The sequence below is a fragment of the Perca fluviatilis genome, chromosome 22, assembly GCF_010015445.1.
Source record: "Perca fluviatilis chromosome 22, GENO_Pfluv_1.0, whole genome shotgun sequence".
In the NCBI taxonomy this organism is placed as follows: domain Eukaryota; kingdom Metazoa; phylum Chordata; class Actinopteri; order Perciformes; family Percidae; genus Perca; species Perca fluviatilis.
This window is the reverse complement of record NC_053133.1, coordinates 4,061,360-4,084,092: the sequence shown is the minus strand read 5'-3', so window position 1 is coordinate 4,084,092 and position 22,733 is coordinate 4,061,360. Positions and strand designations below refer to the sequence as shown.

At 40.0% G+C, this 22,733-nt stretch overlaps 1 protein-coding gene and 1 non-coding gene across 2 annotated transcripts in view; one reads left to right on the top strand and one right to left on the bottom strand.

Annotated features, from left to right (window-relative positions):
* The window catches only part of cubn (cubilin (intrinsic factor-cobalamin receptor)), a 93,762-nt gene extending 76,463 nt beyond the window's left edge, over positions 1–17,299 (top strand). Inside the window, exons 55-67 of the mRNA XM_039789731.1 lie at positions 325–481; positions 1,607–1,756; positions 1,902–2,087; positions 2,718–2,847; positions 5,477–5,694; positions 6,810–7,009; positions 8,520–8,682; positions 8,952–9,160; positions 10,810–10,954; positions 11,906–12,087; positions 14,988–15,153; positions 15,339–15,574; positions 17,045–17,299. Coding sequence (XP_039645665.1) covers positions 325–481; positions 1,607–1,756; positions 1,902–2,087; positions 2,718–2,847; positions 5,477–5,694; positions 6,810–7,009; positions 8,520–8,682; positions 8,952–9,160; positions 10,810–10,954; positions 11,906–12,087; positions 14,988–15,153; positions 15,339–15,574; positions 17,045–17,152 — 2,250 coding nt within the window. The 3' untranslated portion in view covers positions 17,153–17,299. The remainder of the gene's footprint in view (positions 1–324; positions 482–1,606; positions 1,757–1,901; positions 2,088–2,717; positions 2,848–5,476; positions 5,695–6,809; positions 7,010–8,519; positions 8,683–8,951; positions 9,161–10,809; positions 10,955–11,905; positions 12,088–14,987; positions 15,154–15,338; positions 15,575–17,044) is intronic.
* Positions 17,300–20,017: 2,718 nt separating this feature from the next.
* Positions 20,018–20,099, bottom strand: trnas-gcu. The gene has a single exon. It is a non-coding gene; the product is annotated as a tRNA-Ser (tRNA).
* Between the last annotated feature and the right edge of the window lie 2,634 nt (positions 20,100–22,733).

The following is a 22,733-nucleotide window of genomic DNA, read 5'->3' as shown; positions in this document are numbered from 1 at the left end:
TCAGCGCTGCCTAGATTGACAGTTTGATCATAGTTCACAAGCAGTCATTGACCCTGCGTTAAAGACTCCTCGGCTCTGATTGTTTGTTTTCCTTTTGGGCGCTGGGAAACCTAGTGCCATAAGGAGCACTAGGGGGAGGCAGAAGAACAGGATTTCTTTCACAGATTCTAAAAAAAGTTCCTAAAAATTCAGACAGTTGCCTCTAACTGTATTTTGAAAATGGAAATGTGCAAAAGTGAATCTGAGTGTACATATGTGTACAGTATCTTTAAAGCAATGTTCCATTTGACAACCATTTCTGAATCAGTATGTATTTTCCTGCAGGTGTGGTCAGGTCAGACCCAAAATACCCAGGCTCTGCTGTCAACAGGCTGTGGCTCGGTGGCGCCGGGCCCCGTCATTGCTCCATATAACATCATCACAAGCCGGTTCCAGGGCACTGGAGCCACTGGCAGAGGTTTCTCAGCCTCCTTCAGCACCAGTAAGAACCAGGCAGTCGGGTTGGGTACCGAAACCCGGTGCTCTTATGTCAACGGTGTCTAAAAGACCGGTATCTACCAGACAGAATAGCAACGCGGATTTTGGTGCCTCATTTCGGTGCTACTTAAATGTCTGTACTGCGCCGAAACGGACATTAGAGGCAACAGAAGCATCACTGCATGTGAAGCTTGTTAACATGACACTTGCCAGCAGGTAATGTTAGTCTAACATTAGCTAGCAGCTGGATTAAACACCGTTAAAATGCTGACAGCTTAACGTTAAACGGTGTAAAGTGTGACTGTATTTCACTGTAGCGGATTCCAACAGTGCAGCTGCCGCTGTCGGAAAAACAACACAGGCGGTGCGTTCACTGAAACTTGTAGCATAAGCCCTGTGGCACATTCAATGTTCTTGTAAAATACCATTTTCCCATCTGTTGGTTTTTTATGTCATTGAATTAAGTTATTGTTTCAAGTTATTGTTATTACAATATTAATAGAGCCTTTAATTTTGACCCTTAGCAATAAACCAGCCGGCGGCTGTGGCTAAGTGGTAGAGAGGTTACCTGCCAATCGGAAGGTTGGTGGTTTGATCCCTGGCCCTGCAGTTCCATGCGGAAGTGCCCTTGGGCAAGACACTGAACCCCGAGTTGCCCCTGATGCTGCGCCATCGGAGTGTAAATGTGTGTGAATGTTTATCTGATGAGCAGGTGGCACCTTGTACGGCAGCCTCGGCCACCAGTGTATGAATGGTGAATGGTTCCTGTACTATGTTAAAGCGCTTTGAGTAGTTGTTAAGACTAGAAAGGCGCTATATAAAAACTTTACATTTACTTTAATGTCGCCACTGCATGTATCATATAGTCTTCTCACTTACAGTTTGGTCGATATAAAGCCCTAAAAAAGTCAGGAAAATTTTTCCTCAGCCATCATAGAAAACAGCACCCAAAAACTTTGGCAAAAGGGCCAAAAACATTGGAAAAAAATTTACCAAAATGTCGTAAAAAGTGACAAAAAATTCGGAGAGAGTGATAAAAACAATGGTGGGTACTTCGGTGTTGCAGTGAGGTATGATGTGGCCAGTCCCAACAAAGTGCAAAGCAAGCGTGATGTCTTCTGTTCATCAGGGTGCGGTGCAAACTTCTCATCTCCCAGCGGCCGTGTGGTTTCTCCAAATTATCCAGCCGACTACCCTGACTACTCCAACTGCAACTACACCATAGACGCTGGACAACAGACTGTGGTCGTCCTCACCTTTAAGGTCTTCCAAGTAGAAGGCAAGTGTAGCATACGGACAACAAATCATCTGCAGAAGTCTCATCTCCCTTTTGGAACATTTGGAATTTAATGTTTTGTACTATTTGTTGTTTGATAAACTGCTAGTTATGTGTTGAGTATACGGTCTGTTTTTCTGTTGTCTAGCACACTCCACCTGTCTGTATGATGGGCTGAAGATCTACAGCCTGGCTAGTAGTGGCTCTGCAATCGCTACTGTGTGTGGTACCAGTATCCCAGGGCCCTTCTTCAGCTTTGGCCCCATGTTACTCCACTTCTACTCTGACTCCGTGATCGAGGACCGTGGCTTCATGGCAGAATACAGTGCCATTCGTAAGTAATGAAGAGGAGAAATATTTTCTATATTGTAATAAGGAAATAAAGCCATTGGCAGTTGTAGTGAACAAAAACAAGGTGAGAATGTAAGGACTTCGGACAAAGTTATCAGTCAAATGTATGTTGTTAAAGTTGAATTGGTTCACAGAATTTTACAACTGCGGTTAGTCCCGGGTATGACCCTACAGGAGGGTCACTGCCATGACTTATAGTGAGGTTCAGGTCATGGGTAAACCATTGCACTATGCAATGCTATGCAGTATTTATCCAAAACAAGTCACAGTAACAAAGTTAGGGGTACAGTGTGTGTATTACTTATGTTTTGAGGACATAAACCTGTTAACCCAGTTACATTGTGGGGACTCGCCTTCCTTTTGGGGACAAAATGTAAGTCCCCATAACGTAAATCATTACATTTTAAGGGGAAGATTTAGTTTGAGGTAAGGCAAGGGCGTTAGAATTAGGCAAGTAGCGGTTATGGTTAGGGTCAGTGTCTAGGAAATGAATGTAAGTCAATGTAATTTCCTCTAAAGTCATGGAAACATGACTGTGTGTGTGTGTGTGTGTGTGTGTGTGTGTGTGTGTGTGTGTGTGTGTGTGTGTGTGTGTGTGTGTGTGTGTGTGCAGCGTGTGGTGGTTTCTTCAACAGCACTGCAGGTACAGTGAGCAGTCCAGCGCTCTCCATGACCAACTACCACCACAACATCAACTGTACCTACCATATCATGGTCCGTGCAGACCGAGTCATTGATCTCAAGTAAGACTGCGCTGAGTGCACCAACTGCATTACTTGGAGTAAAGGACTGAAAGTGTATTTTTAGACATACCTACTTTTTTTGTGATTAACAATTGTTTTCTTTTTTGAACCAAAAGATACAACTTACAACATAAACACATGAATAATATGGACAGTAAAAGAAAAGATACTAAATAAACTAAAAAATCCACATGAATGTACTAAGGGATGTATAAGCATGAGACGCTTGCAGTGACAGGGCAATTATATTGTGCATAAAGTGCTCTGTGGTAAGGTGCTCTATGAGAGTGTGTCATGGTGGTAGTACAAATAAGTCCAATAGTGCAAGGATAAAGGCTAAAGGGAGGGGTTGTGAATATGGGCTAAAATAGCCAGTAAACAGTGTAAGCAGTAAACATTGGGCCAGTGGACAGTCAGTACATAACTATTGTTATAGGAGGTAGTGGAATAGTGTTAATAGACGAGACGAGACTAAATATGTTCGTCAACGACCTTTTTTTCCATGACTAAGGGCGTTTTCACACATACCTCGTTTGGTCCGGACTTTCGGACTTTTTAGTTTGATCCGAACCAAAATTAAAGGTGTGAAACCTCCCACGGTCCGGATCAAAAGACCAAATTTTGGTCCGACAAAAAGAGGTGGTCTCGGTCCGGACCAAACTGAACCATGGTCCGGTTCGTTGATAGTGTGAAAGCATTTTTTGGATGGTTCGGACTTTCGGACCAAATACAGGAAGCTCTGGCAGGCTCTCCTCGTGTTACAAGACCGGGAAGCTCGCTTTAAAGTTTTTTTTTTTTTTTTTTTTTTTTTTATTTTTATTTTTATTTATATATAAATATATAGATAGAGAGAGAGAGAGAGAGAGAGAGAGAGAGAGAGAGAGAGAGAGAGAGAGTGAGAGAGAGAGAGAGAGAGAGAGGTAAATGCGGCTCCAGAGCAGACAGCTGTCGGCTATCAGAGCAGAGAATACATCAGCAGTTTATTTGTTAAGTGGTAGTAAATGTACAGTGTAGGTTTCAGTTTGTCTCTGAATAAATGCTCCAGAAAGAAAGTTCCCGTGTCTTGCTTCTCTACATCACAACAAAACAAAAAAGAGCCGCGGCAGTAGGGGAGAGCAGCGGTCAGTTCAATAGCCGAAACTTCGGACCCAGAGAGAGGATACGAAGGACGGGGAAGCCGTCAACAAACCAATCAGTTCTAAGTATCTGGAGACGCAGCTCACGTATGTGATGACGGCAGGACGTAGTTTTGTCACGTATAGATCTGTAGTGCGCTTGCAAAACTGCAGTGTGAAACCAAGACTTACCGGATCAAATGTATACAATGTAACAAAAACATGAACCTTGGTACGGACCTTGGTTCGGACTTTCATGTGTGAAAACGCCCTAAGACGAGACGATGACGAGACTGCGCCAATGTCCAAAAACGCTGACTAAGACTAAATTAACATGCATTATTGTTGACGAAAAAAGACGAGACTAAAATGTTTTGCATAAAATAAAAACTAAGATAAAATCTCTCTTAATTTTCGTTTACAATCGTCTCTACTTTTTCATCATGAGATAGAATATTCAGCTGTTACTGAGACCCGGTGCTACGGCACCGACAGGTGCCCTAACGACCGTTATCTACCGGACCGAATAGCCTGCGCTTCTCTCTGATGCTCCTAATCGGACGTTAGTCAACCGAAACATCGCTGCATGGGGCGCTAGTTAACACTACACTTGGCAGCAGGTAACGTTAGCATACCGTTAGCTAGCAGTTGGAGTAAACACGGTTACAATCATTGACATATATAAAAGGGTTACAATGCTGACAGCTAAACGGTGTAAAGGTTTGTCTCTATTTCACTGTGTAGGATTCCAACACGAGACGTACGACAGTCTGCAGCTGCCGTTGTCTGAAAAACAACACATATGTTGCGTTCACTTGAAATACGCCTCGCCAGTTTCGTGCTGCATTTATTTTATTGTAAAATGTCCTTTTCCAATGCAGTGGTTGTTTTTGTCGCTTACTGGTGAAATAAGGAAGAGGCTCAATATTTATATAACTTTATATAATTTATTTATTTTTATAACTATTTGACTGAAATTGTTATCAGAAATAATTTATTTAAAAAAAAGACTAAAATGTTTTGACTAAAACTTGACTGAAATGGCGAGACCTTTAGTCGACTAAAACTTGACTAAGATACCTTGAGTTCTCTTTTGACTAAAACTAGACTAAAATGACGAGACTTTTAGTCGACTAAAACTTGACTAACAAAAATGTTTGGCGCAAGACTAAGACTAAATTAAAAATAGGTGACAAAATTAACACTATAGTGGAATGTGGAAGTAATGGAGAGGGAGGAGAGGCAGACAGACTATGCAGAACGTTCATCAAATTTCATGTGTTCGCAGCTATCGGGTCATTGGTTTGGTATTTGCATCTTTGCATTGACTTTTGCACGAAACGCAGGTGGTGCAGACACAGCATTAGGCTGGATCAAGGTTGTACTGGACAGGCTCTTTGTGGCCACAGTACAAACTGGTGGCTGGACTTGGGTATCATGCTTTTTTGTGCAAAAGAACTTTAAAATCTCCAGAGAACTAGTTTTTAAATTTTTTTAAATGATCCTCTCCCTAGGTTTAACACCTTCCACCTGGAGGCATCTTCTTCCTGTCGATATGACTATGTGGCAGTGTATGACGGACAGGACACCTTGGCGCCCTTGCTGGGGCAGTTCTGCGGTGCAGTGCTCCCACCCGATCTGCGCTCCTCCTCCAACCAGTTGTTCATCGTCTTCAGGACAGATGCCTCAGTGAATGGGATTGGTTGGAGGGCTACTTACAGTGAGACACTCGGTAGGTCAATGTTACTGAATTTGTGATGGCAGTTAGGGATGGAGTAGCTATTTCCACTTGTTAGCAGCTCATGCCTGCAAAACAGCATGCAATAAACTAAAACTGCAAAATGAGCTGTGGGCACTCACTGACGTACCATGTAGATTTTGACACAGGACCCTGCTATAAGACAGATATACAAGCAGGACGATCCTTAAGGCATTCATGATTTAATTTGATATTGCTCTTTTGAAGGAGCGGACCTATCCAGTTGCCTGTCTGATAGCTCCGCTAAAAAAGCATCCAAGACCCATTTGAGATAGATTGAATTCCAATTGTTCTAATCGCCTCCAGAGGTGGTTAAATACGATCTATCCATGTGTTAATTTATGGATAGTAGTTGCCAGTGATGTCCAAATGAAGCTTCATAAAGCATTTTCTTTATTTTCTGAGCCCACTAGATGGCTCTCTCTGTTCAACGCTGAATTGCAATTCCTTGAGCCTTTTTCTTTAAATCAAGAGTGCCATCTAGTGGGGTCAACAAATACAACCAATGGTTCTTGAAGCTTCAGTTGGACGTCACTAGTAGGTACCACCTCCACCATTCTAGAGATTCTAAGAGCCTTGATTTACATGTAGATCGGGAAAGCCAAAATGGTTTGCAATCAGTGTGATCTGGCCATGGAGACGCATGTACTGTATATGGTTAAGTGTATTAAATCACATCTGAATTGTATACAAGACACTTCACATTTCAGATTATTTGGAACATACTTAACAAATGGATGGACGAAGCTTCGTGAACCATTTTATTTATTTTCTGAGCCCACTAGAAGGCGCTCTCTGTTCAACAAAGGGTTGTAAGCACACTTAATTGCCATTCCTTGTGCTTATGTTTGCCTTTTTTTAACCAAGAGTGCCATCTATTGGGGTCAGAAAATAAAAATGTTTCACAAAGCTTCATGAGGCTTTATTTGGCCATCACTATTGGACAATGAAATATAGATTATTATTACAGTGGAAAGAAGTTTGTATCAACACAATAACACTTTAGCATTTGATGTAGTAAATTATATGAATGTATCATTTACTACGTTTTAGTTTTGAAGGTTGTTTGTTTGTTGAATTGCCTGCAGGTCCAGCACAGGGATGTGGTGGCTACCTGTCCATGCCCATGGGCATGTTTGGTTCTCCAGATCCAGACCTGGATGGGCGCTACGAGGCCAGGATGGACTGCCTGTGGACCATTGAGATGCCGGTCAACAAGGCCATCAACCTGACCTTCACTTCTTTCGACATTGAGAACTCCCCTAATTGCCGCTATGACTACGTCAATGTAAAGAACCCCGGCCGTCGAAATATTAATGGCAGATATTACTCATCTGTCATTAGAACATCATAGCTGACTATGACACCAGATATAGCTATTTTGTGTGATGCTGTTGCAACAATTCAAAAGAAATTCTAATCATAAGATCAGATAATGGTGTGACAACATCAATGAACTGTAGGCAGCAGAGACTGCATAATGCTTAATCGGTAGGTTTCTAGTGTGAACTAATGATAACTTACTAATAGGGGTGTAATGATGCATCAGGAAAGATTGCAACTGGCCTAGGGTTACTTAACATTGCACAGCAGGGGGGCGCCTGGGTAGCTCAGTTGGTAGCGCGCACGCCCAGATGTAGAGGTTTATTCCTCGACGCAGAGGCCCAGGGTTCAAATCTGGCAATTTCCTGCACGTATTCCTCTCTCTTCCCTCTGCATATCTGTCCTGATGAATAAAGGCAGAAATGCTAAAAAAAATAATCTTAAAAGAAATAACATTATACAGCAGGTAAAGTAAGCCTACTATTAATTAGCTAGCTTAATTGTTAATATTGTACATCTAAACGGTGTAAAGTGTGGCTGTATTCCACTGGAAAGGATTCCAACAGCGGGACGTACAACAGTCTGCAGCTAAAGACACTAGCTGCATTTTAAGACAGCATGGCCACTGCCACTGTAAACAACAGAGACAGGACTTAATTAATGGTACGTTCAAGTCCAGCTTGTGTTGCATTTATTGTTGTTGTAAAATACCCTCCTGCAATCTAGTGTTTCAAATGACTAATAAAATAAGTTGCTGTTATTGTTATTTTTATTGCATTTTAAATAAGTCACTAAAATTTGCCCACAATGAACAAGGCATTCTCTATTTATCTTTTTTTATTTAAGATAAAAATCAGTTTCAGTGTCACTTTAGATAAGAGGACACATCTGTTGTTTTGTACAGTTTTATATATACATACATATAAATAAAGGAAAAAGTCATTTTTCTCCAGCTTGTTCTGTTAAAACATTTGTTAGAATTATTAGTATTATGGGGGCGGCCTCTGGCTCACCCTGAGTAAACCGTGCGCCCCATGTAGACTGAGTCCTTTGCAGAGGCCCAGGTTTGAATCCGACTTGCAACCCTTTACTGCGTGCCATCCCCTCTCTCTCTCCTTCCTTTCCTGTCCATCCACTATGAAATAAAGGGAAAAAAGCCCCCCCATAAAATTGTATCGTGAACTTAAAATCGTGAATGGTATCAAATCGTGACTTGAGTGTATCGTTACATCCCTAATAACTAATGATCATTTTGATTGGTATTACGTTATTTCAACTTAGGTCGTAAATGTGCTTGTGTTGATGCATTTCTGCAATTCATGATGCTAAGTATAATAATCAGAGAAACTCAGAGATGCTTATAATACTACGGTACTGTAGTACAAACTACATTGGCAAAAACACTATGAAAACAATGGCTGCTTTTTGCTACTTTTCACATATGTGTTTGTCAATGTGTGTGTATCTCCCATCAGGTGTATGATGGTGACAACACTAACTTCCCTCTGGTTGGGATGTTTTGTGGAAACACCATCCCTGCTCATTTTACATCCAGTGGAAACTTCCTGACGATTCACTTTGTCTCTGATAACGTAGTACAGAAATCCGGCTTCAACGCTACCTACAGAGCTGTGCCATGTAAGACACTTCCTACTCCACACTCTTCTTACTACACTCTAAACAAGGCTTAAAGCTGTACAACACCATCTTGCTCACTTAAAACCAATACTTACCCCAAATTGACTGTGTTGAAAAACCCATCTGGAGCTGCCTCATTGGCCAGGAGTCCAGTCATAGTTTACATGTACTGTAGGTTACTCTCACCCAGATTTCCACTGTCTGTGTTGCTGCTATACTTTAAATTATGTGCATTTACCTAACCTCTCAATATGCCTGCTCCCCCTCAGTGTTTTGCGGCGGGACTCTGAATGCCACCACCTCCATCCAGACCCTGACCTCACCTTCCTTCCCCAATGCCTATCCTCCTTACACGTCCTGCCGCTGGATCCTGGATGCTCCAGCCCAGGAAAGCATTAAAGTGTCAATTGAGACCTTTGTCCTCCAGCCCAGCCAGAGCTGCTCCACAAACTACCTGGACATAAAGGACTGGCCTGTGGTGAGTGTCATGTTGGCCTTTAAATGTGGATACATGAGGAGGCTCAGGCCGAGATCAGGTCAGTCCTGGTTTGGGTATTTATTGACTACATTTACATGCAGACTAATATTCCACTTCCATTATTTCGAACATGACAATGTTCTGAATTTGATCCAGGTCATGTTAAACAGCATACTCCGTTTGGATATTCCCAATAAGGCATCTTTCCCAATTTAGCATTTTCTGATTAAGACATGTGGGATATTCCAGTATTATTTGGGATTTAGAGGCATTCTTTGGACAATGCGTTTCAATCTGGATTTTTACCACAGTTTACGGCTAACCGTCAGCTCTGTGTGTTGTTATGGTTGTTGTATACAAAACCAACCATCCAACCAGACATTTTGAAGAAGCTGGTTAAAGGAATGAAAGAGGGAGGCTGTGTTCGCACGGTCGAACAAGTCCACCACTGGTAGAAAACTTTGAAAATAACTCAAAGGCTGCATTTAATGAGAATATTAGTGGAATATTCTCTTTCATTAGCCATGTAAACAGCTCAGTCAGAATAACGTATTTTCCGGAATTATGGCAAAAACCGGAATATTATGTGCATGTAAATGTAGTCACCAGGTGGAACCGAGTTACAAAGGACAGCAGCTGACCTAACATCTAGTCTCGCATTGCCAGCTCTATCACCACAGCGCTAGGGAGGAGGGTCTGGCTAGTCCACACAGCATTCCTGGATAGGAGAATAAACGTCAGGGGTTGCTTGCATTTCTTTAAACCAATCACAATGGTCTTGGGCGGCGCCAAGCTCCGGACACAGGTACGGTGGCGGCGCCAAGCTCTGGACGCAGGTATGGTGGCTCTGCATATGTGAAAAGAACTTTTCTTTGGTGGAACATTTGCACCCCCACAAAAGAAAAGGCCACATACAATATTAACTGTAGTTAACTGTTCACACAATACAGTAACGTGAGCTATTTAAATTATAATTGGAAACAACTTTTGAACGTGCACAATGTTGCACAATACTCCTTCCCGAGGCTATTTTGCAGCGGCGCCGTTGCTCTATCCGCCGCTTAGCACTGCCCATGACGATTGTGATTGGTTTAAAGAAAATGGCAATAAACCAGAGCATGTTTTTCTCCCATCCAGGAATGCTGTGTGGACTAGCCAGACCCTCCTCTGTGTTTCCCCTAAAACTGTACAGGCCTGGCGGGCCACCAGGCCAACAGGAACCCCTGCCAGGCCACAAAACGAGACAACGGTCTGTGGTTAGTTCACGTCTGTAACAGCAGGACAGTCAAATGTGTTATCTTAACTGCTAAAGTCAGTTGAACAGGTGAAGTGAAGATAAAGTTGTCTGTAACTGTAAAGCCTACAGGTGGTCTGGCAATGCCAGACCTATCTTCACACTTCCGTGTTTTAAGCTGAGCTAGACTAGAGAATGTTGGGTTAAAAAAGATCATTGATTCTGTTTTGCCCTCGTTGTTCTCCATGAAGTTTGCTTGCTGCTGGTAAGGAAATAACACGAGTAACAGGTGAACAAGCTTTAATTGTGACATATTTTCCCCCGCCCCTCTGCCAGGCTAAAGCAGTCAACCTAGGGGAAACACTGATTGTAATATCCATTCTGTAATATCCATCCTGAATTCTTTTGTTTCCAGGGAGACAATGGACAGTCACATAAGTTCTGTGCATCAGATGCTCATCCTCCAGACTTCTACAGCTATAGCAGAACACTCCTCCTGCACTTCAAATCTGACACCTTCATGATAGGAAATGGCCTGAGGTTCACCTATCAGATCGCCAGTAGGTACCTGTAGTACACCTGTGGCAGGATGAGAAGCAAAACATAAATATCAACTAATTAAATGTGTGCAAGTTTGGTTTTAAAGAAAAGAAGAGAATTTAAATTAATCTTTGGGACCGTTGGCTTATACAGTAACTGGCTGCCAACGGAGAGCATATTCACAGCCTACCATCTGTCAACACTGCTTTACGGACACACTCAAGAAATTACATTTCAATTTAGTTGAATTGGGTTTCCCAAATTACAGAAAAAAATACATTATTTTCCTTTTCCCGTAAGTGGCGTCTATCCATGCAGATAGTTTTGGTTTCATTGTCCAGGTTTTGAGATATCTGGCTCTGAGATGTTTGCCTCCAACCCAATACAATGGAGGTTAATGGGATTTTATTGTGCTGTTCACAGCATTTCACAAAAGTCAACATCTCTTTCCAAAAACGGCGTCCATGTTTCTCTGGATAATCCACAAAACACACTGTCACAGTTTTCATTGACTCCTTTTCCCGAAGAAATAGTCCCAATGAACACCGCACACCGGGTTTTGAAATAGTAGGGCTGCTCGGCTATCGCAAAAATTCATGATCACGATTATTCAGGTCAACATTGAAATCACGATAATTTAACACAAGTACTCATTGACTTTTGGAAAGATGTTTCAATTTCAGAATTTAAAAAAATAAACGGTGAAACAGTTGAACTGTGAAATTTTTTCGCGTTTGAACTTTTTTTTCTCATTCAGAACAAAAGAAAAATAGAGTTTACTTGCAAAACATAATGTGAAAATTACTGTTTTCCTCCATTACATTGTTTTTGTGATCGTTAGGTTCTGAAATTGTATTAGCGATTCAAATGTGATTAATTGCACAGCCCTATAAAATAGTAGAACACGATGGGTACTGAATGGGATGGTTCGAGAGCAGTGCTCTGACTGGGTCTGTGGTGGTGATTTCCAGGCTGTAGCCGGACCTATGAACAGGAGTACGGCTACCTGAAGAGTCCGGGCTGGCCTGACGTCTACCCCCACAACCAGGACTGCACCATCGTCCTGAAAGCGCCCCAGAACAGCTACATCTCCTTCTTCTTTGACAGTTTCGACTTGGAGAGCCACAGCCAGTGTGGATTTGACTACCTGGAGGTAAAACAACCAGCACACACGCAGGGACATATTTAAATAAAGTTTGTAATCAAGGTTTTCTTCAAAGGCAATGAGCTCTGCTCCACTTTATGCAATATACCGTAATCAGAAAAGGTCTCGTCCTGGTTGTGAGCACACATCCAACATGCTCACTGTTTTCTTTGTAAATAGAGGTAACTACTTGAATAATAAATAGATTTAATTGGTCAAATCTTTTAATGATTTAATATTGTCAAAACAAAAAATAGAAAAATAGAGTCACTTGTGGGTGTTTCATTGTTTTTTTGTCTAAAAATATGCTTTACACAAACCTGTATGCCTATTTTTATTTGTTTTTTGATGCACTACAAGGCCAAACGCATATGCACAGGGATGTCCATGTACTTTTGGCCATATAGCAAGTCTGTATACATTAAAGGGATACCTTGCCGATTTTCAGCCAACTTTGTATTATAATAATGTGGGTAGTATTATTAGTTACATTAGTAAACAGCGTTTATTTGTATAGGGACAAGTATGTAGCATACACCTAAGCCACACACCACAGCATTTATACCCTAAGTTAATAAGCAATGCACGTCCCTAGATGGACCCTTTTTTTAAATACGATATCTCAACACTTAAATAAAAGACAGTAGAGAACAAAAACTATAGATAACTATATCTATAAAATAGATAACATAGCCCAAAATGCAAAAACTCACAAGACAATACAGACAAAACAATAAATCACCATACAACAGGAGCATCAGATTATTCATGACTACATGACTGCTCCCTCTTCAAAAACACATACATAATAAGCGTAGTATGTGTAAATAAATAATGTAAACTTCCCTCCGTCTTAACAGCATCCAGATCTCCCTTCTCACAGGCCAGCTGCTGGCGGCTTTCTGCTGGCTCTGGGCCTTTTGCTCCAACTACACAGTGTACTCCTGCATAGAGACACAGAAGCTGTGTTCCAAACCGTTCCCTAGCATTGAAATAGTGTACCATATAGTGTGTTCAACGTTTTTTTTTGTAGTGGTGTTTGAATTCTCCGCGGTTAATTCCATTCACTATATAGTCCAATATAAAAAATACCCACAATGCACAGTTAAGTTGAGTATACATACGATGTACCAACATTTTACTCCCATATACCCACAATGCGGTCATGTTTTCCCGGAGGAGAAGAAGAAGCAGAAACACCCACGAAAACTAAAAAAATGGAGCAGGCTTTAGTTTTTAACAGTGGAAATGTAACATGCAACATATATAATATACATTTAACTATCCTCCTGAGTGCTCGCTTTGTTTCAGGGACGGATTGGAAGCATTTTTGTTTTAGTTTGTTTACATGACGCATCTAGTGTCCGAAATCTGGTTTGATCGTTCCCTCTATAGGTCACTATTTAATAAACACTATATAGGGAATAGTGAGTGAGCGAAGTGAGAATAGAAGCTGATGAAGAGTCCCTCTCTCTCTTTCTGAAACTCAGACCGAACTGAGATTAAACTATAAGACTAGTCAGGGCTGACTGTTTGGCAGTAATACGGGAGTCTGTGAAAAGGAAGTTGGTGCCAAACTGTGTTTTGTGTATTGTGAAAGTGGAGGCTGAAAGAACTGGAAAAGTAAAACTAGACAGCGGTGATCAAATGAAAAAAAAAGATGTTCTACCTTTTTGAGCAACAAGTGGAAACCCTTCTGACCCGTTTTGGTCTGGAATCTGCGGTGTTGTGTTGCAGTCTCAACGGCCGCAAACGGAGAGCTTTGGCCGCCAACGTTTCTCCTGCTGATTGGGTCTTATCGGTCGTGACGTCTCATTCTCTGAGACTAAAGCTACTAACTTTACCATGGCAACTACCAGGAACGGGCGGAGTACACGTCCTGCCTCCTGTCTATGCCCAGTATACCAGAATGTTGATGAGATATGAGGTTTGGGCGTGCTAGTTTAAACGGAGATTAGTTCTTCTACTGGAGATAAAAACACTTGGTGCACGGAGATCACTTTTGGCTCAAAACTCAAACGCTTAAAAACCAAAACATGGACAGATGTAGCCTTCGTAAATCACAGCACTAGGATTGGTCATCAAGTACCGGTTCCAATTTGGAATTGGTTAAAAAATTACGATTTAAATGGAATTGTTTTTTCATTGGAATCATTTGGAAAATGTGGTTTTGAATCCGCTCATCGGTTCCAAATTTAACACACGGAAGTTTTGGTTTCCTTAGTGGCCACTGTACTTCCAGGCGCTAGTTGTGTTGAAAAAGCCCAGTAAAACTGTACATCACCACTGAATCAAAATACAATGTTCCTCTTATCTGTGAAATAAGCACGTGACCCCTTTTGAACTCCACCCTTTAAAACTCAACTTCACTGAGGGCCACACTGGACTATAAGAATCACATCAAGGGCCAGACATGTTTAGTTTATTGACATGCTTTTATTTCAACAAAAAAGTAAAATGTCTTTGACTGAATGTCTCTTTTTTTTTTACCTTTGTTCGCATATTTTGTCACTTTTGTCGTTTTTTTTTCATTTACTGTTGCTTTTTTAGACTTTTTTTGCATTCCTGTTGACATAAGTGAGTAAAAAAGTTTCTTAGCCATGTAGAATTAACCAAATCAAGCAAAACATTGATTACATTTTTAAAAGCAGCCGACTCACCCGACTTCCCTGTCTTTTGGGGTTTTTGTGCACAACTAGGCGGGCCAAAATGTATTGTGAACCTAAATTGATATGATATGATAAATCACAATCTGCGAGGGGCCGGATTTTGCCCGTGGGCCTTGAGTTTGACACACATCAGAATCAGGTATCCATAAGAACCGGAACCGAAAGGAAGAATTTTGAAATCAGAATTGATCAAATTGAAACGATGCCCAACCCTACACAAAACTCTCTGTTGTCTCTCAGGTCCGTAATGGCAGCACAGCAGACTCACCACTGATTGGTCGGTTCTGCGGCAGCACCTTGCCCAGCCCCATCTTCCCACAATCCAACCAGCTCTACTTACGCTTCAAGAGTGACTTCTCCAGCGCCCGTGATGGCTTTGAGGCCACATGGACATCCTCCCCTCACGGTGAGCTGAATTATGTGTCTTATGTGGTAGTTGTTTTTGAAATATTGAAATTTTTTCTAGTTTTTCCATGGTCATAACTGCTTGTAATAATACTTCCCGGGATCAGTAGAAATGTCTTACTGTTTGCTTGCCCTGTTTTTTTTCTCTCAGCTGATGCATCTTTGTTTAATATGCTTGTGTACCAGGTTGTGGTGGTACTCTGTATGGAGACCATGGCTCATTCTCAAGTCCCAACTACCCAGGCACCTATCCCAACGGCACCCACTGCGAATGGGGCATTATGGCACCCAGAGGTCGTGTGGTGACCATCACCTTTGCCCAGATCAGTATTGATGACCCTGGAGATTGCCATAACAACTTCTTGAAGCTGTATGATGGCCCGGACACCTCCTCGCTGCCTGTTGGACCTTACTGCGGAGTGGTACGTAACCCAAGAAAGCAGTGACTACTTCAACTGTAAGGCCTCATTCACACTGCCTGCATCAGCCTTCCGTTGGTCCAGCAAAAACGCAGGCCTTTCCATTCTTTTTGAACAGGGGTAGTGCGTTAGGCTGCGTCGGGCACACTATGAGGGTAAAAAAAATGGGAAACGAGCACTGAACTGCCCGGGAGTTTGTGTAATGGCTGAATGTTATGTTACTTTTTGCAACAACAAGGCACTCGCTGTGTTTCTGCTGCTTGAATTGAATGTAAAAGGCACCATTAATAAAGAAGAATGACAGTTAGTTTAAAGTGCAGTTTTCTGCTGATATTTTCTTTCAAATAACACAAATCGCAGCCTTTCGTGATGCGTATATTGCCCCAGTTGACATTGATGACGATAAAAAAGACAATATATTTTGCAGCCCTATAACGTACAAAAAAAACTAAGTTGACTTCAACCTTTCTGACCATGAATAGTATCACAAAGAAGGTTTGATCTCATGAAAATCTTAAAGGTCCCATGACATGGTGCTCTTTGGATGCTTTTATATAGGCTCTAGTGTTCCCCTAATACTGTATCTGAAGTCTCTTTTATATAGGCCTTAGTGGTCCCCTAATACTGTATCTGAAGTCTCTTTTATATAGGCCTTAGTGGTCCCCTAATACTGTATCTGAAGTCTCTTTTATATAGACCTTAGTGGTCCCCTAATACTGTATCTGAAGTCTCTTTTATATAGACCTTAGTGGTCCCCTAATACTGTATCTGAAGTCTCTTTTATATAGGCCTTAGTGGTCCCCTAATACTGTATCCGAAGTCTCTACCTATCTACCTATCTATCTATCTATCTATCTATCTATCTATCTATCTATCTATCTATCTAATTATCTATTTATCTAATTATCTATCTATCTATCTATCTATCTATCTATCTATCTATCTATCTATCTATATATCTAATTATCTATCTATCATCTATCTATCTATCTATCTATCTATCTATCTAATTATCTATCTATCTAATAATCTATATATCTAATTATCTATCCATCTAATTATCTATCTATCTATCTATCTATCTATCTATCTATCTATCTATCTATCTATCTATTTATCTAATAATCTATATATCTAATTATCTATCTATCTATATATCTAATTATCTATCTATCTATCTATCTATCTATCTATCTATCTATCTAGCTAATTATTTAATAATTAATACAGGCCTAGTAATTCAAGCAGTCAGATATAGAGTATATGAACTCCCCTTTTTGTTGTATCTGCTTTTAAAACAGACACTACCTGAATGTAGCGGAGTCTGAACACAGCTACAACAGACAAAAGGCAAAAACTAAAATATGGTCTGTCACTGCAGCGATGCAGAATGGTCCGAGTCGCGATGCATCCATGCGATGACTCCTTCCAACCCCCCTAATGTGACTTCTCCTCTCTGTGTTGTTTGTTCAGGAAACCAACATCGCTCCGTTCACCGCCTCTTCCCATCATGTCTACGTCGTTTTCCAAGCCAATTACACCACCCTGCCTTCAGGGTTCAGACTCACCTGGAGTAGCTGAAACACACACACGCACACACACACACACACACACACACACACACACACACATGCAGACGATGACTTATTTCCTAATGAAGTATTAAATGTAAATTTATTTTTCCACCAAACCATGTTATAATATAAATAAATCTATACTGACATAATACATGCTTTGTCATCTGTCATTTAAGATGTTCAGTTTAGTTTGATTATATCTGTATTCAAACCAACAACCCCACCGACCTGCTGTGTTTGTTCAAACTGCTTGAAATCCTAGTAGGGAGATACTTTATAAATACATAATTTGATTAAAGGAATGATAAAGTATCAGTCTGCTGCCCAGCTTCTAGTCTCGCATTGCCAGACCTTCCTCCACAGTGGTGTGGAGGAAGGTCTGGCCGATCCACACAGCATTCTGGGATGGGAGAGAAACGTGCTCTGGTTTATTGGCATTTCTTTAAACCAATGACAATCATCTTGGGCGGCGCTAAGCCTCGGGAAGGAACTTGTTTTGGTGGAACGTGTGTATGTTCAAAGGTTGTTTTAGTCGTGCAACAGAAAACTCAGATTGGACAGATAGTCTTGCTAGCTGTCTGGATTTTTATCATTTCAAACTGTTTGGGGTTTTGTTAATTTTGGTTTCAATACCAATAGCGTCAGAGGAGGGCAGTTCAGAGCGGAGGGAGTTACAAATAGGAACGCAGTAGAAAGTTCTCGGGTAGCTTCCGCTTCATCCAGGTGGGAAAAGAAGCCGACTTAATGAAGGATGTGGACTGGAACAGAGTAGAAGACAAATAAACTAAGTCTGAAAATTTGAGCAGGAGACCTCAGAGATGCTATTGGTTAGTGAGTAATTTGTGTGCTTTTGTTTCTGGAGATTCAGAAGTGCTAATGATAAAATATTAATTTATGAGAACGGGGTGAAGTTAAGAGCGATTTTAGTTTCTGTTTAAAGACCCAGTACGCTTGTTTATCCGAATGACGATGATGTCTTAAAAGTTTGTGGAAACGTGGTTGATAAGATCAGATAAGATAGAACTTTATTGTCTGTTCACGTAAAATGTTCTTGTGTCGTCTGCTCCAACAGACAACGTTAAAAAACCCAAACATTAAAAACATCTATATGGTCACCCAACATCTGACACACCTTTCTGTCACCCCCCCCACACACACACACACACACACACAGACAGAGAAACAAACACACACACTGACATATACACACACAGAGACCACACACAGACAGATAGAGACACACACACACACAGACAGACACACACAGACACATGCTATGCAGTAAAGTGAAAAAGGTTGAATAGTGATGTAAACACACAAGCCCTGTCGAGGCTACAACCAACTTATGAAAAGTCATAATAACAACACCATTAATAAACACCCACTAACACAGTTAAGGTCGAAAAAAGTCATAAAAAAGCCATAGTATAGTATAGTCATAGTATAGTATGTAGAAAAAAGTCATAAAAAAACCATAGTATGTAGGAAAGAAACGATACAAAAGCCATAGTATAGTATGTTGAAAGAAAGTGATAAAAGCCAAAGTATAGTATGTCGAAAAAAGCCATAGTATAGTATATCGAAAAAAAGTGATAAAAAAGTCAAAGAGTATGTTGGAAAAAGTGAAAAAGCCATAGTATAGTATGTCGAAAAAAGCGATAAAAAAGTCATAGTATGTCGAAAAAAGTGATAAAAAGCCATAATATAGCATGTCGAAAAAAGTGAAAAAAAGACATAGTATAGCATGTAAAAAATAGTAATAAAAAAGCCATAGTATAGTATGTCGAAAAAAGTGAAAAAAAGACATAGTATAGTATGTCAAAAAAAGTGAAAAAAAGACATAGTATAGTATGTCAAAAAAGTGAAAAAAGTGAAAAAAGCCATAGTATAGTATGTCGAAAAAAGTGAAAAAAGTGAAAAAAGACATAGTATAGTATATCAAAAAGTGAAAAAGCCATAGCATAGTATGTCGAAAAAAGTGATAAAAGTAAAAGTAAAAGTATATGTCAAAGTGATGAAAAGCCATAATATAGTATGTCAATAATTGTAATAAAAAGTCATAGTATTGGTATGTCGAAAAAAGACATAGTATAGCATGTCGAGAAAAAGTGAAAAAAAGCCATAGTATAGTATGTCGAAAAAAGTGATAAAAAGTAAAAGTATATGTCAAAGTGATGAAAAGCCATAATATAGTATGTCAATAATTGTAATAAAAAAGTCATAGTATTGTATGTCGAAAAAAGACATAGTATAGCATGTCGAAAAAAAGTGATAAAAAAGAGATAGTATAGTATGTCGAAAAAAGTGAAAAACAAGACATAGTATAGTATGTCGAAAAAGTGAAAAAAGACATATCATAGTATGTGGAAAAAAGTGATAAAAAAGACATAGTATAGAATGTTCGAAAAAAGTGATAAAAAAGACATAGTATAGTATGTCGAAAAAAGTGAAAAAAGACTTAGTATAGTATGTCGAAAAAAGTGAAAAAAGACATAGTATAGTATGTCGAAAAAAGTGAAAAAAGTCATAGTATAGCATGTCGAAAGTAATAAAAAAGACATAGTATAGTATGTCAAAAATAGTAATAAAAAAGTCATAAAGTATGTCAAGTATGTCAAAAATAGTAATAAAAAAGTCATAGTATAGCATGTCATAAAAAGCCGTAGTCGAAAAAGTGATGAAAAAGCCTAGTATAGTGCATTTAAAAAAAGTCATCATATAGTGTGTCGTTAAATGCCAGAGTATAGAAATGAATGTGCTAGTGACTTCATATATGACTATTTTGATAAGAAGGTTTTTTAAGACTATTGTTTGAATACAAACAGTTACATTGTTAAGATTTAATTGTTGCTGAACACACATACAGGATCGACGAGGATGGGATTCAAACCCACGCGTGCAGAGCACAATGGATTAGCAGTCCATCGCCTTAACCACTCGGCCACCTCGTTTGTTAAAGTAGAGGTAAGGTGCATCGAAAAAGGTCATAGTTTATCATTTCGTTAAAAGGCTCGGAATATAGACAGCCATTGTATAAAAAAAAGTTATAAGCTAAAAGTTATAAAAAAGTCATAGTATTGTATGGCAATAAGAGTAATAAAAAAGCCATAGTATTGTATGTCGAGAAAAGTCATAGTATAGTATGTCAATAATAGTAATAAAAAAGCCATAGTATAGTATATCGGAAAAAAAGTAATACAAAAGTCATAGTATAGCATGTCAAAAAAAGTGACAAAAAACCATAGTATAGTATGTTAAATAAAGTGATAAAAAAATGTGTATACATGAGGGAGTAGTATTTCCAGGATGCCATAGTGTCCTTCCCTGACTCTGTCCCCTGGCTGGTTGGTAGTTTCTTGAGTTCCTTAACATGATGCAGACATGGAATTAATTACTGATATAATAAGGCAACTGTAATACAAGGAATAGGTAATACAAGGATATTATAACTTACAACTGCAAAAAATGTATTGGACTATCTCTCTAATAAATCAGGGAACCTCTGTGTGTGTGTGTGTGTGTGTGTGTGTGTGTGTGTGTGTGTGTGTGTGTGTGTGTGTGTGTGTGTGTGTGTGTGTGTGTGTGTGTGTTGTGTGTGTCTCAGATACCATCTAAGCCAATAGAGGGCACTGTTTGTCTTCAAGTAATAGTTAACTGCAGACAGTATCAGTGTGTATTCACATTATAGGTATAAAACAGTAGCACTTTCAGCTTGTACCAATACCAACATAAATAAACATAAATAATGAATCTGCAATATATAGTATGTATAACAGTAGTTTGTCATAAATAGTGTAGTTAAGAGTGCAATGATTTTTCTGTAAGGCGATACTATATATTCAATTGTAAAAGAAAAATTCTATATTAATGTTATGATCAAAAAAATGAATCTAAAGCCTTTAAGCAGTGATTTACTTGCATTGACACACATTCAAAAGATTCCTTATACAAGATTATGATTATTTTTGGGTCTCTGTTAAAATTCATAATGTGACCCTTTATGACGTGTCCTACAATTTTTTTTTTTTAACAGAATGGAATGGATTACAAGTCTCACAGCAATTCAACATGCAACGTGTGGCACTTCTACAACAGCTACTACAATACCGTATTGTTTATGTTCATGCAAGCACAGCTTGAAATGTGTTCACGTCACATGAATATACTGCCGGTGTGGGATTAAGTGGATGTGTGACAGCAGGAGGGCTGTGGGATGCAATGAGGGCCCTTATATATGCACACGTGGGTGGATGAATGGATTCATATTTTGTTACATTTGGCGGCAGTAGCTCACTCTGTGGGGACTAGGCTTGGGAACCGGAGGGTCCCTGAATCGGTATGGAATGTTGACAGGTAGCTGATGCCAGTTCACCTTAAGCAAGGCACAAGGCCCCCAGCCTTGCTCTCTGTTCAATAAAGGTTAACAAAACATAATTAAATTAAGATGGGACACTGAATAACCTGAAGCCTGATAATGTAACCAGCTCCAGCCAATGAAGTTCTGTTTTCGGCTAGGTGTGTCGGTTTGTTTGTTTGTTGGATGGTTGGTTTGTTTGCTAGCAGAATTGAGAAAAGATCTACTGGCCCGAGTCTTGGTGAAAGGGTGTAGCATGGGCCAAGGAAGAACCCGCTACATTTTGGAGCATATCCGAATCACCAGGCGGATACACAAATTACGTTTCACTTTGTCAACATTGCGAAATAGGGCATTTGTGCTGCATTCATGTGGTGTCATAATAATCAGAAAAAATGAGTTCCTGCATTAACATTGTGAGATATGGCATGGCTTGGCGCAGGCCTGCACTCTCAGAGTGCCTTTCTAGTCGATTATTAAATCAATGTCAGCTCTAGCCTTCTTATGACATGACGGAGGTTGTGTGGGGCCAGCAGCAGCCTGTTACTCAGCTTTGTGTTCAGCTGTCCTGTTGCTATGTGCTGCTAGAGCACAGATCATCCATCTGCTACTCTTTCATTTATCTCCATCTACCCCCCCCAGATGGTCTGACCTGTTGTGCTGGTATGAGAATACAGAGAGCATGTGCCCACTGCCTGGAGGAGATGTTTGTACCATATGGAAGCGTGTTAGAGAATAATATAATACAGTAAAGTTAGACTAGTTACAAACGGATTGATGCATTACATACAGCACGGCTCACGCATCAGTGCAGTTAGTTTATTATATAATGTATCATATAATTAAAAACATAAAAATACACACTCTATGGTAACAGTGTGTAGTCTTATATAGAAAAGGCTCTCTTCTCCACCTGTCACCTAGCATTATTATTCCATAAGGACATCATTTCGAGTTATCCATACTGGTTGCTGTGATGAAGTAAATGTTGAAACTGCATTGACTCAAATCATTGCTGGAGAAAAAAAGGTCAGGGAATCATCAAAGTCAGTATGTATTATACTTTGGGGACCATGACTGTCCGGACAAAATTTCATGACAATCTATCCAATGGTTGTTGAGACATTTCATTCTGGACCAAATGTTGTGGACGAACCATCACTTCCATCCATACAGCCACTCAGTTCGCATGGATGTGAGGTGAAATATGAGCCAGGGAAATAGCTGCACC